The sequence below is a fragment of the Dendronephthya gigantea genome, unplaced genomic scaffold (genome assembly GCF_004324835.1).
Source record: "Dendronephthya gigantea isolate DGI-Jeju-01 unplaced genomic scaffold, DenGig_1.0 000000F, whole genome shotgun sequence".
Classification (NCBI taxonomy): Eukaryota; Metazoa; Cnidaria; class Anthozoa; order Malacalcyonacea; family Nephtheidae; genus Dendronephthya; species Dendronephthya gigantea.
In genome coordinates, this window is record NW_021163010.1 from 779,670 (window position 1) to 793,538 (window position 13,869).

General features: G+C 35.6%; 1 protein-coding gene across 3 annotated transcripts; it reads right to left on the reverse strand.

Annotated features, from left to right (window-relative positions):
* Positions 1-127: 127 nt before the first annotated feature.
* Positions 128-13,336, reverse strand: LOC114516641 (N-acetylaspartate synthetase-like). 3 transcript variants are annotated; one of them, XM_028536188.1, is made up of 2 exons: positions 12,920-13,336; positions 128-1,524 (listed from the first exon to the last, which is right to left on the reverse strand). In XM_028536188.1, the coding sequence occupies exon 2, from the start codon at positions 1,263-1,265 to the stop codon at positions 378-380; it is 888 nt and encodes a 295-aa protein (XP_028391989.1). In that variant the 5' UTR covers positions 1,266-1,524; positions 12,920-13,336; the 3' UTR covers positions 128-377. The 3 variants fall into 3 exon arrangements, with proteins under 3 accessions (XP_028391989.1, XP_028391972.1, XP_028391981.1); XM_028536171.1 differs by lacking the exon at positions 12,920-13,336 and adding an exon at positions 10,265-10,344; XM_028536180.1 differs by lacking the exon at positions 12,920-13,336 and adding an exon at positions 7,743-7,823.
* Positions 13,337-13,869: the final 533 nt, after the last annotated feature.

The following is a 13,869-nucleotide window of genomic DNA, read 5'->3' on the forward strand; positions in this document are numbered from 1 at the left end:
TTTTGTTAGAAAAATTTATTAACATATATAGGTGTTAAAAAGTCAAGTTCTTAAAAAGAACATGAATATAGAATAAATATAAATTCCATATTAACCTAATGTAGGCCATTTATATCAGTATGTTGTATTAACAATGTTATGGTCGAAATAGTATTTGTTACGCGACGTAACTAAAACAATATTATGTCATCTATAAAAGACGTTAAGAATTATTAATGCGACTTGATATAGTCTTTGTTACTTATTCATTGAATCTCGATATAATAATGACAATGTATCGTCCATCTCTATCATATAGATATTCTAGTATGTTGCATGAAATATATTATATATACATTATATTATTTTTCAAAATTCGAATATATTAATTTCTAAATTTAATGAATATAATTGATAAGATGTTTCGGAATAGCATGGGAACAGTCGGGTTTGATGGCCTGTGAAGGTGCAATGTTTAGTGTATTTGCTACACTGATTGGAAGTTCATAATGTTCAATATGTATGGACGCTAAACCACAACTGCGTTGCTGTCTTTTTATTAACTGGAATTTGAACTTTTTGTAAAGACGAATTGCAGGCTGGTGGGCTTCGGTCGTCTCAAGGAGAATTCGTTTATAGTTCGTTGCTTGTAGAAACTGGATCGCGAATTGACAAAGACTTACTCCTACGCCGTTCCGCCTGAATTTTTCTGCTACACCCATACGTTTGAGCTCGATAGTCTCTTCGTTCAGGTGGGTGAAACTAACGAAACCCACGACAACGTTTTCCTTCACCGCTACCCAGATGCTGGAACCATTTTTAGCAAAGTCACTATATCTCGTACATGTTTCTTGAGTTTTATAATATTCTGTCATGTCCTCCAAATCTTTACTCAGACTGTTGGAGATGTGATCATTGAATAGTTTATGAAATGATGCCAGCACGGTGCAATTGTATAATATTTCGAAAGCGACAGAAACGAGGAGTGATCTCGTGGCGAGGTAAACCAGTGCAAACAGTATTAGCATCGTTAGTAGTGATAACGAGCGAGCGAAGCCAATTTTAAACGCAGGGAAAATTCTTCCTTGATGACCTTGCTGGTAGATTTCACGCACAATTTCGATGTCATCTTTTGTGAGAAGTCGAAATTTAACTTGTCGTTGATTTTCATCTTTCGGTGGAACTTTGAATTTCGGCGTTATTACTCGCTGCTTTCTTCGTACAGTTGGCGTCGATCGCGGACTTTGATATTCGTATAAGCACCAAACAGCGAACAACTTGTCCATCTTGACGACAGAGCAGCTTAGCCTTGACTGAAGTGAATAGGACAAATTGTGGTATATTTATAACGGGTGGTGTTCCAAGCACATGCTGTTACCCAGTGCTCCTTGTGCAATGATTTGATGACATGTGGAAAAACAGTGTTAAACTAGGAGACTTCCTGACACGCTCAGACACTGTCGGGAACAACTCTTATGCCAATGTTTGATTTCCTTCCTTGAAAGATTTTCACTAATCCTTGAGTACAGCTGTAGATAGAAGCACCTGAAACCGCAAAGAATATTCTTAAGTAATTGTGGTAGAATACAGAATACAAACAACACATTTCAAAGTACAGGTTGATAAGTGTAAATCTCTAGCCATTAAACGCCGACATGAATAGCTTTTACTGACTGGCAAAAATGTTATTATTTTGTCAACATATCGCTGTATAATTGCACTAATCTCGCGCCAACTTACATATACACCCCGCAATTCAAAGCTGTAAGCCAATTACGACAAGGTCAAATTGCTGCCTACTATAATCTAAATTATGAAACTCATCAATTTCTCAGGAGAGCAAGTGTAGCCAAGTGAATATATGCGATGAAAATTTGTTCCCAGTCAAATATTAGCAATTTACAGATTTAGTTCAACCACTTGAATATTTGTCCAAAATTATCAACACATAAAGCTTAAACACTTTAAAAGTACATGTAATTTACGCCCACACTAAGCTTGTTAGGCTTAAGCACGGTTTTTTTGCTTTGCAATATGTAGAAAGTTCACATCAACGTCTTTGAGAAGTTCTTCAAACATCAGCGAAGACTGACAATAATGGCTACTGAAACAATGTGTGCATGCGGTAGTGCGCAGATCGATGGGCATTGATCAATTGTCTTTCTTTGTCCAACATTATATGCAAACGAGTAAAAGTATTAATCAGTTAACCCAGTAAATCACTTGGGTTTAAGAAAACTGTTTGAGAAAACCCTCCCTTGGCATGATTCAGTGTGTATATTAAATATCCACTGCATGTTTAAGAAGTTTTGAAGTTAATTTTTACAATTTTTTTACCAGCATTCCTTTAAAGATAATAGAGATTGCCTGCCCGGCATGTTCAGGCAGCTAAATTGAAACATTTTTCACACCCTAACTGTTACCAATTATCGAATTTACCTAAATTAACCAAATATGAGTCAGTTCATAGGTTAAATAGCCCAAATTTCGTAACCTTTCTATGTTTTTGTTTATATTTTCTGCCGTATCTTTATCCGTTAAATTTGTATCAACATTCCCTTGAATGTGTTAATGTGAAAAATCCTCCGTCAATTGTTGTTTTGTCACTCTTGTGAGGAATGTGAATTCAATGGAATGATCATTGTTGTGGAAAAGCCGGAAAGTATCATGCTGAAATAAAGTAGTGTATTTTACCATATTAAGTCTATTAAATCATTCATGCATGAATATTGGCCCATATAGGTCTGCACAAATTTTACGCGATAATATACGTTTACGAACTTGTTCGAAAATCTAATCGCATCTTTTGGCCTTCCAATTCACCTCTAAATTGCCCATATTTAAGTATATAGCAAAGCATTTAGTATATAACCCTTCCAGCGCCGCCAAGAGGTTGTGTGCGGGGACTGGGGGAAACCTTGTTTTAAGAAACTCCTCGTGTTTACCAAAATGGCCTTCCACCCTGTTCTCATGCGTCATCATCGTAAGAAACTCTTGTAGCCTCTCAAACTAGGAAAAGCTTAATCATAACAACTTTACACCGTATTTACGTGTTTGAACAGCGCAAAAATGAAAAATGTATAAGAATATTGCATTATAAACACTTTATATGTAAGCTTTTGACTAGGCATGCATTATTCCAGTGTTCGATCGTGTAGCTGCACGTAGATTATAGTGTCATACTCTAAATAAGATGTCAGGAATCATTGCAATTATGTAATAAAAAAATAGTTTCCTGGTGATTCATACTACTTATATGTCAGCAGGCTTTGTGTAAAAAATTCCACTTAAACAGCACGAGAACATATCTCATGTGATGACCTTTGCTTAATTAAAATTTTGGTTTATCTCGAGCGAATTTAGACGGCACTGGTCGTTTCCCTCAACCAGGTTTCAAGTTTCATGCAAAAATTGTGCATTTTTTATTACCAGTTTCGAATTGCTACAATTCCAAGGTTACGTTTTTGTTTGTTTTTCCTGAGGTTTAACAAAATGTTAACACTTGCTAAGTTTATTTTGTGCACCTGTTTGTTGGTTAGAACTCTCGAGCCACAAATTGCATTTCGGCACCGTTCAACTGACCATATCTATATAGCTACTTAACTATCTATGGTTAATAAATCTGTAGTCAAAAGATGTCAGTTTGAGTTTTGCCAGTGTCAAATCATTCTAATTTTATTAAAAATTTTTAAAGTATTCACATGCTGTCAAATTTTCTCAACAGTATAATATGCTGTACAAACGATAAGGAATATTTATACCCAACTGAAACTAAAACGCCTTGAGGTTATATATAAAGACGCTTTTTTCTGTATATACAAATTAAGTTTATAAAACTTAAACAAGAGCCGGCAGAGACATGGTTGAGCTTCGTGTAATCACTAAGAATTGTTTTAAAATTTCCAGACTACGTTCATGCCAAAGGCTTACGGTTAAGCACTTTCTCGAGGCTATTCCGGATGTTTTTCATTAAAGCGAGTAATTTTGCCAAACTATAATATTTGTGTATAAACTATAAGGTAGCATATAAGGTTTAGACAAAGTTTTCTTTATAACTACAACATCTGCTTGTATTTAAGATGTTGAACGGAACCTTAAAGAATTAATCTTTTGTTTAAAAACGTTTTTCTCTCAAAACGTGTTGGCGTAAAATTAGCACGCCGCCTTTCTGGTTTGCACGATCATAGTTTTGCTAGGTCTAGATGTAGTATTTGACCTCCCACGTACGAAGTTCATCACTTTGTATTGTTTAAAAACTAAACGACGGTTTGTTGACACAACCATTCATAAATTGTTAACGAAGTTCATTCCTTATGATTCCGCCGCTTTCTAAATTTGTTTGGAAAAGAAATATACCTGCTAAATAGATAACATTCTCAACTATATTATTGGGTTGAAAATGAGATTTTAAATACTTCAGACTATATTTGGTTATGGTCCACGGGCAGCCCGAACGATAAAATTGAACCCTCTCATCAGACGGAATTTCAGCCAGTTTTGTGTCTCTTTTTATAGAAGTGGCATGAATGAAAATTAATAGCCGACGCAGAGTTTTAAAAGTACTCAATTTTAGCTCATCATCAAAGGTGCAACCACCGCGTCAAATACCAAAACACTCACGTCAGTAAGGCAAAAAATAACGCAATGTGTCCAATTGTTCCCCAGTGCTATAGTCCTTCAAGTGCTATTTTAGAAATAGACGATATACGGATGATATTTACGTTTTTTAAGCAAATAATGACTTTGATTTCGACAACATTCTATATTTCCTCGTTACTAATTTGTTGAGAAATTTCTAGCAAATGCGGGTCGCATGCATTTATACAGATGAAACTAGAGAGTGCCACATGCACGCTTTTTAATAAATAATGTCAACTAAACTAATAGAAAAATCACCAAGGTTTTTCTGACAATATTCTGTAATATTCCAATGTAAAACATTTTCAGCATTTTTTAAGCAGGAACACATGCAGTGTATGCTTAAAAGTGGACCCAAATTTACGTGCCATTTCAGTGCAAACATGCAATGAATATTCAGGTACATGCAGTCTCAGTTTCCTGCAGTAGAACGGAATCTGTATATGGTTGTTTACGGGGTTATTTATACGAACCATGCAGTCTAAATTATAGCTGCATAAAAAGGATCCAGATGTGATGTGATTGCCGGCTTTTTCGTTTATTATTCTTGGCATTATCACTTTATTAGGCCGTTTTTGTTGGGACGGGACCTTATAAGACGTGAGAATTAATCCAGTGGCAGGCAGAAAGTTATATCCCCATCCTTGATGCATGTAGTTATGTGAAAACTAGTTTCAAAGCAATATCACTTATAATATATATGAAAATGCCCGTCTACATGACTATGTTATAGATAACTGTCGTATACTGTCGTAGAAAGTCGGTGCTCGCACTGCATAGATTGGTTTTCGCTTTCATTTCTCAGTCATTTTGTAATAAAAGAAGTTATACATATATACCAACATGCCAAGTTGTAACTATACATTATTTTGTACATACATGCAGTAATGTCGTGTATTTATTGATCATGCATGGTCATGTATTTCGGTCTATTCGCCTTTGGTGTAAATTTTGCATCATTTCTTATTTCACCATGCATGACACGACGGCCTATTCTAAAATTAGTAATCCTGCCTTGCAGATACGAGTGAGGCAAAAATAATATTGTCTTTATTGACCTCAAAATGTTTATGACAGAAGACGTTCTTATACATAACTATATAAAGTGTAGTTACTGAACCGAAAAGGCTATTATTTTTCATTCGCTGTTTACCTTTATAAATATATATATATATATTGATGATATCATGGTTTGATCGAAGTCCTTGCAGGGCAAAAACAATCATGACTCGTGGTGGATGAAAATGATCCAACCTTCAACTTTGATTTTGCTTGTTTGTAAAACAAACAACAAATACGTTCATCACAGCATCTGTGTTGAGTTTTCGTTGATGAAAATATTTGAACATATTTTGCCTAACGGCAAAAGTGTTTTCCCCTGTAACTAAGGATATCCGGATATAATTCAGGACTTAGTCTTATAGCTATATTGCTGCTTTCCTGACCAGGACAGTAGACAGTTTCATCTTATGGCTCAGTCAATGTATATCAGTAGTCTTTTCAATAGTCTAGTTTAGTTAGAATTTAATCAGTTCAGCCCGGCAAATCAGCTTCGATTAACACTTGATTGACGTTATCCAGTTTTGGATCACGTCCATCCGAATGCATGACCCTGGACAAAACCTAATATTAAGCTCGAATATATTTTACTGTTTATATCAGCGCCTCGTATACAAATCTCATATACACTTCCTATGGCGTTTGATATTCCACACAATGAACAAACTCTTACATTGTGTATAGTCAGTCTTCAGTCTTCACCATTATTTGACCGACACTTATCTGTACTATCGTCATTGCGTTCAACTTTTAGGTGGCTTGATTACAAATTTACATGCATGAAACTCTTGTTTGATCAGCACTTGGCTCGTTTAGTTTTTATTTTGTGAACTGGGTGGCAAATTATATTTATAAACCAAAGGTTGCATGCAGTGTGATAAATAACAATGCCCACACGTTGCAACGCAGTGTAGGGTACGCAAATGAAGGCCCCTAAATCTTCAGTTAAATAGTTAAGTTTCCGTCAAAGACGTAGTGTTGACGACGTGTGCGGTATCGCCAATGGGTGAATGGGACCAGTTTTTCTTTCTATAGTTTGTACTGACTGCGGTGCTTTTTATACTGTTACAATGAAATCAACTAGAGTGAGGATGATATTAACTCTAGGAGAATAACCAGTTGAATGAGAAGGAACCTGGAGCATACCACAAGCTGCATGATGGAATTACAATAGCACTTCGCCGCGATGATTAAAGCAGTCGAACCTCTACAGTGGAACTCGTAGGGACAATATTGTCAGTAGACATCTTACTTAAAATTAAGAGCAGTGTTTGAGACATAACGAACGTAATCTTTTCGGTTTTTGATCTCATGCACGTCCGCTAGAAAACTAAGCCACTGTGTTAGGAGATAATCACTCATCTGATATGATAATCCCTGATCTGATCTGAGTATGATAATCCCTGATCTGATCGGAGTATGATAATCCCTGAACTGATCTAATAAGATTAGTGATTATCTCCAAAGTCAAAAAGGGTAGGCATGAACACGTGCTGTAGTTACAGAATATACCGAGGAATGGAGGACAAAAACCAACATTATTACTGTTATTGTGGAAGTAAATTGATTGATTCAAAAACTGGCGCAATCATTTTATTTAGGGGACTGGGTCAGGTTATTATCAGGATATTTTCACTTTTTGTTTCTCAGTATGAGTTATAAGACCCGCTCTATGGCATACGGGCTCGTAATAATCATAGCTAATTTTAAACACGTTGGTATAAACGATGTTCACTCACGAAACTCGGTTCGTCGAAGTGATGCCTTAAAACAATTATCATGAACCATATTTTTTCTAACCGCCATAGGCGCTTAGCCTAAAGTTACCCTGCAGTTTCGTGACTACCAGTCATCATGAATGAATAGTCAAAATATATATATATATATATATATATATATATATATATATATATATATATATATATATATATATATATATTCGCATGCCTGGTTACTACCACGTACAGAAATAAATCACTATGCTATCTTATATATATTTATATTTCACTGACCTAGGTGTCCTAGTTGACTGGCAGGATTTATAACATTTCAGACAAAAAATATACCTGCTAAGTGGTTGTTTCCTAACTATTCCATTCAATTTGACCACTTCAAGATTTGCCATCACGCATTACTTCTTGTTTCACTCATTCCCACTTTTCTTAACCGATTTCCTAATGCCGGTTTACTGATAAACGTATTAATGGTTTTATTTTTCTATTAAATGAGTATATTTTGGAGTAACTTCTTGAAGTCGTGTCGTAGAGCCTTCAATCGCTAAATCATTCAATCGTGAAATTTAGGCTAGTTTTGGCTTGATTTATGTACCTCATACTACGTTACTAACGTAATATAAACTCCATACTGAGCGTATGCAGCAATAAATGACGTAAACGACTCTGTATGACAACAGAAAGTCAGTTTGTAAAACAAGGAAGATGTGGTTTAACCCCACATGCTACCGTTTGGTACAGGGCAACACCCATACTGTTGTATCGACGTATTTCGGAGTTGGGATAAATAAAATTCGATCCGCTATTTCGATTTATTTTCACCGGCAAAATACACCTTAATGCTCCATGAAATTATAACAATCAATGCTCTATTGAATGTTCCGTAATGAATGTTTGTTACCATAGCAACCATATAGAACAAGTGAGAACGTGCGGCACACCAGAGGTGGCTAAAGTAATTAATCAACGGTACATTGTAAGTTGCCTATGCTTGCTTGAAGAAATATACACTGAAGAAGTACCGAGAAGTGCATCGAAACATCGAGTTTTCCTTGCAAAATATAATCAAAGTTTGCCCGAGAGAGAAATTCTAAATATAACCGAGGTTTTGGAACTCCAATATTCTGAACGTGAATCTGTGTGAATGCCCAATCATCATGACTTGATGACGAGTTTTCTAAATCAATATTTTCAATATCAATGCACATGCAACCTATTTTTAAACGAGCTTTTGACATGCATGTTTCCGTAAATATTCTGCATCAGTGTCTTAGTGACATTTCATTTATAACATTTTAACTGAGTGCTTCCGTGATCCTATATCATCCACGGTGATCCACCTATGTCCATAGTAGACCCTAAGATGAGAGGGTTGGACGAGGAAAAAACTAACCTTACATACTGCTCATGAAACGCATATCTCTGTGTGTTTATATCTGTTCGCAGTCACACAGTACAAGACAATACATACATACATATACATAGATCTGTCGTGTGCCAAACCAGTCAAGTACTACAAGTGTCTTAATCCCATAAACCCACGCGTTAAACAGAAAAAAGTTAATCTAATATGTTTTCTCTCTCTGAAAAAAGTTTAGCTGATCCAAGCTACGTGTACTACTAGGGCGTTAAAAGTATTCAAAGAATGATTTTCTAGTCATTCTTTTAGCGTTTGGATCAGGCTTTAGACATGTACGCCGAAAGGACTTAGGACTATACCAAATAAACAATAAGCGTCCTAAAAAATAAACTTTAAAAGAGGTCAGAGCCAATGTTTGTGATATTCTAAAGTTAATCGAGAGCTTAAGAAAGGTTCCTTTAAGACTGAAGTAAGCAGAGTGACGTAGGTAAGCTAGTCACCACCTTAACTTTCGACTTCCCTCAAAATTCTGACGGAAGGCTGAAGTCCACTGCATATACGTACGTGCACTTAAAAAAACTTTAGATCCTCGAATTTTTTAGAATTTAGAAAATACCTGATCATGATGAACTGAATGGAAACGAGAACCAACAGCACATAGAGAAATGCAATGCAGGAAACTCTATATTGTTGCATCATTTGTAAATTTATTGTGATTATGATGATTCATTATATAAAGAAGCTTTAACTCTATCTGACTAAATTTATTGGAATAAATCACAAACTAAGTCAGAAAGATAAGAACATTATCGTCAAGGACTAGATATCTCGGACTTTCATCCTTAACCTGAACATATATGCCTTAATACTGCATGCTATACACTGAACCCTTCTAAAATTAAAGTCGTGTATTTGGAGATATAGAAATATTGCCTCTGTGAGATGATTCCTGATTGAGTTTGCCGGCAAACCGGTGAAGCTGCATATAATTAGCGTAATTAATAAATAAATTTATAGCGCCTCGCGTTTACTGTTTTACAATCGTCTTGATCATGCAGGATAACGTGTTTGAAGTATACCAGGTATCTTCAAGCAGCTTTGAAAAACAACCAGCGGTAAAAATATGTCAGATCTCTCAATCAGTCTGAGATGGCATCGATTTACGAAGGCAAATGAAAGATGATGTGTTACCTCGCCGATGTGGCCTCGGTTAAATACCGAGGCCACAAATCGGCTCAAATGCAGTAGCCATTCTGTATCCATATGGCTACCATTGAACAAAGGCCACGTCATGTGGCCTGTCAATCTAACGGCATTTCATTTTCAGATATTCTATAGTAATCTATATCAGTATTCTATAGCTACATAGTAGTTAGTATGTTCGTAATTTTTAATTTTTTTGCTGTTCTGCCACAATTGTGTATCATAAAACCTGATTAGTCTATATCGTAAAACCTGTATCGCAATTAATATTTTAAAAAAATTAAAGTCTTACCAATAGTATGACTCTATCTTTGACGTTGGTCCGCTCAATTGTAACTTCAGGATGTTTTGTGAGTATAGACTGACTTTTTGTTATATATACATGAATGCAATGATATTAATATATTCACTTTTCAAATACCTGATCAAGTACTTCCTATTCAACCCACGTAAGTATATAATCAAGGTCTTACATAGAAACGCATGATGTTTGATATACACCCCATTTGGGGAGAATTGACATTTTGACATTTTGATAATTATTACTTTCTCTAATCAGTACCGACAGATACTATATAAAAGCGTAATTTTGAAAATAAATTTTACTCAACAGCAAAAAAGTCAAGTTAGCTCAAGTCCCAGGCCGACTCTGTATATGACTGACAACAATTTACCTAAAAAAATTATTAACCTAAACATTCTATCTCCAAAATAAACGCGAGTTCAAGGAATGCATGTTTCCTGTATTTGAGAACACTTCAGGATTCTAGGGGCTTCATTCTGGATGTTCTAGAAAGCACATTTCACATGTTGCTATCATAACTGCATTGGTGAGGTTAGAAACGGTTACTATGTACTTTATTTAAGATACATTATCACTTGTGCTGTTACAAAGACTCATTGGGCATGTTAAACGTAGTTAAACACTGTCCAAATATGGTCAAGATGGCTCGCATTTCGAGGCAAAGCTTTTTACTAACCATGCATGGTGGTCCTATTAGTCTAATACTTGTATAGAATCGTCCTATGTAGCAAGGAATACTGAGTCATTGATCATAAAAATATTTATAAATAAAAGTACTTTTTTCGATGAGGTCACAACCAGATGGTGGCTGCTCAAGGAGGCTCTTAATATCCTTCTGTTACAAGACTCGTACGTTAATACAAATTAAGTTAGCATGCATCAGCCGCCATCATTAATTGAGCACTAAGATAAGTTATTTTAACGGATAAAAAACTGTCATCGCTAAAAAAGCTTTGCAGAACTTAATATATTCAAACAGAAACAAAAATACCCTAAAACTCTACGTACGTAATTCCCAAGACACGTAATTATGAGATGGTATAATAAAATAATCTGAATTAAAATATCACGTTTATGTTGGGTATATACTACCACGCAAATATTAGAATTTAGCTCGACATTTATGGTAAAAAAGTCTGGTCAAATGTTTTCAGTACCAGCTGCAGGGGGTTAGGAGGCAGCGGATGTTTATAGCGCTGTCGTATATTTTAACAGGGCAAGGTTTCGCCGGGTTTTTTAAAATCTAATTTCCTTAAAGGGCCAGAATATGGTTGCTCATCGATATTTACCTGTAATCAAGTATTGTTAGAGATAAATACACCCAAAAAACAAAACTGACCCACCCCGACCAATTATGTAGCTATTGAAGGCTTTGAACGATTCTATATCAGGTATACAGCCGGGAAGTCTAGTGGAATATATAAACTTGCAAAAACATTCCCTACTGTATCAAAATCATCCTTATGTACCCAAAAATATTAATAATATTATTTTATTAATATTATTAAAAATATTATTTTTTTATAGACAAGCACCTATATATATAAATGTTTAAATCTATTGAAGGTGAATATAGGCTTCACTGTAGATGCATGATTTTAATGTTTTTCCTAATCATATATATTGATTAATGATATAAATTAAAATTACTTTCACGAACGTGTGTATACGTGCTTATAAAAGACGCGACAGCGTCTATAAGACTGTAAAAAGGAATTCACGTACGTATTTCTACAATTGCATGAGTATAATGCATGCATGTGATATTCGATACTTGTAATAATCGTTCAGTTGAACTAACTTCTAAGCTTGTATGCATGTCATTGATAATGATAACATTTAAAAAGATACTACAACTGACCATATCTAGATTGTTCTTTTACGACAAAGAGTGTTAGATTATGTTTTTTGATCAATGGTGTGATCAATGATCAAAATGATTCAACGATTAGAAAAGATTCTATTCAGTTTTATGCATGCATAGCTAGTTAATGCTACCAATATAGCTATAGATGCTAAGATAATAGCTACATTATGATATCTATAAAACGTTTTGAAATCCTGGAATTAGCAATTTGAAAAAGAAACAGCAGTGGAAGATGGGAAAAGATTATATCAGTTAAACATCCGTATATCACTAATATCAGTATAGTTTTTTTAGTTATCTTTTGGGCTGAAGTCTAGTCATAAATACGTTATGGTACTTTGCCTCAAGAGCAGGCGATCGTGCATGACAAGCGTTCAATAACGTTAAAATATATAGATCACGAAATTTGCTTTTGACTGCGCCATTCCTAAAAAACTGTCCATATCGCAGGCGTAATTTCAACTAGGCGTCATTTCAGGTTCCAACTCACGTCTTAATATCATCCCACACATGTATACTGACAGATTTCATTTCTTTTAAAGCACTCGAGGTATGGTGGATTATTGCTTATATTAAGCATGGGAATTTGGCCTCATAAGAAGACAAAAAAATTACATAACTATTTAATTCCTCGCCCAAGACTATAGGAACAATGCCAAGTTGCCAACGGTCGATTGTACAAAGGCTGGATAGCGCAATCCACCGGATAGATGTCACATGCAGTCAATGAGTATGAGTGAGTTTTTTAAATACAAGCATAAGAATTAACAAGTTACCTAGAGATGAACGATGACTTTCTTTTCCTTCAATTAAACTGCTTTCTCGCGACTCTTGAAAGACAAATATGATTGAGCAGCACGGTAACTGCTTCAGCTGCATGTACGACCACGACAAGCTAGGTGAACGTTAATTGGGCAATGATAGCTGGGTGTTATTCTAGCCGGTTTCGTCAATTCGTGTCGTCTAATGGCGTAATGAGAACGTTCTTGTGGGAAAAGGTTGAGACGATGTGAAAAGTTTTACCTGTAGAATCCTATAAATACATCCTGACATTCCACAATTAATAATTTGACTCGCGAGAACACTTGACGGTTGGTTGACTAACTTGACTAGTAGAGGAGTAATTAAAGTTATAGGAATAAAGGAGAACAAATAAGCAATAGGCTTGGTTGACAACCCTGCATTCCATGACATTGTTGCCTGGTGGGTTACGAGTACACATAGCTAAGACCTATAGGTTATACCACGGGTTATACGTCGCATTTTCGTCACATCGAATGCAATTCAAACAATAGATAATGAGATGATAAACCTCATTTAGCTTCATTATCATCTCATTATCTATTGTTTGGATTGCATTCGACGCGACCAAAATGCGGTGTATAACGTCGTATAAAGCTTGCTGTAATAGTTATTTTGCTCATGTACCTGCAGACACTGTCCGCAAGGCAAAACTAACGCGCTGGCCGCCGCCCTATTCAAATTTGCTGCAAACTTATGACTGGCCTGCTTTAACACCTTTTTGAATTTGGTCGGTCCAACAGAATGCTAAATATCGCGGTTGGGATGCATTTTAATTCCCGAAGGGAACAATACTTATTTTCAAAGGAATTAATAATTCATGCATGTCTGGCAACTTCTGTCAAAAAGCATCAGTCAATTCCTCACCCTGTATTCACGCATATCCCGCGTTTAAAACTGACGGGTGATTTCAACAGTTGCGATT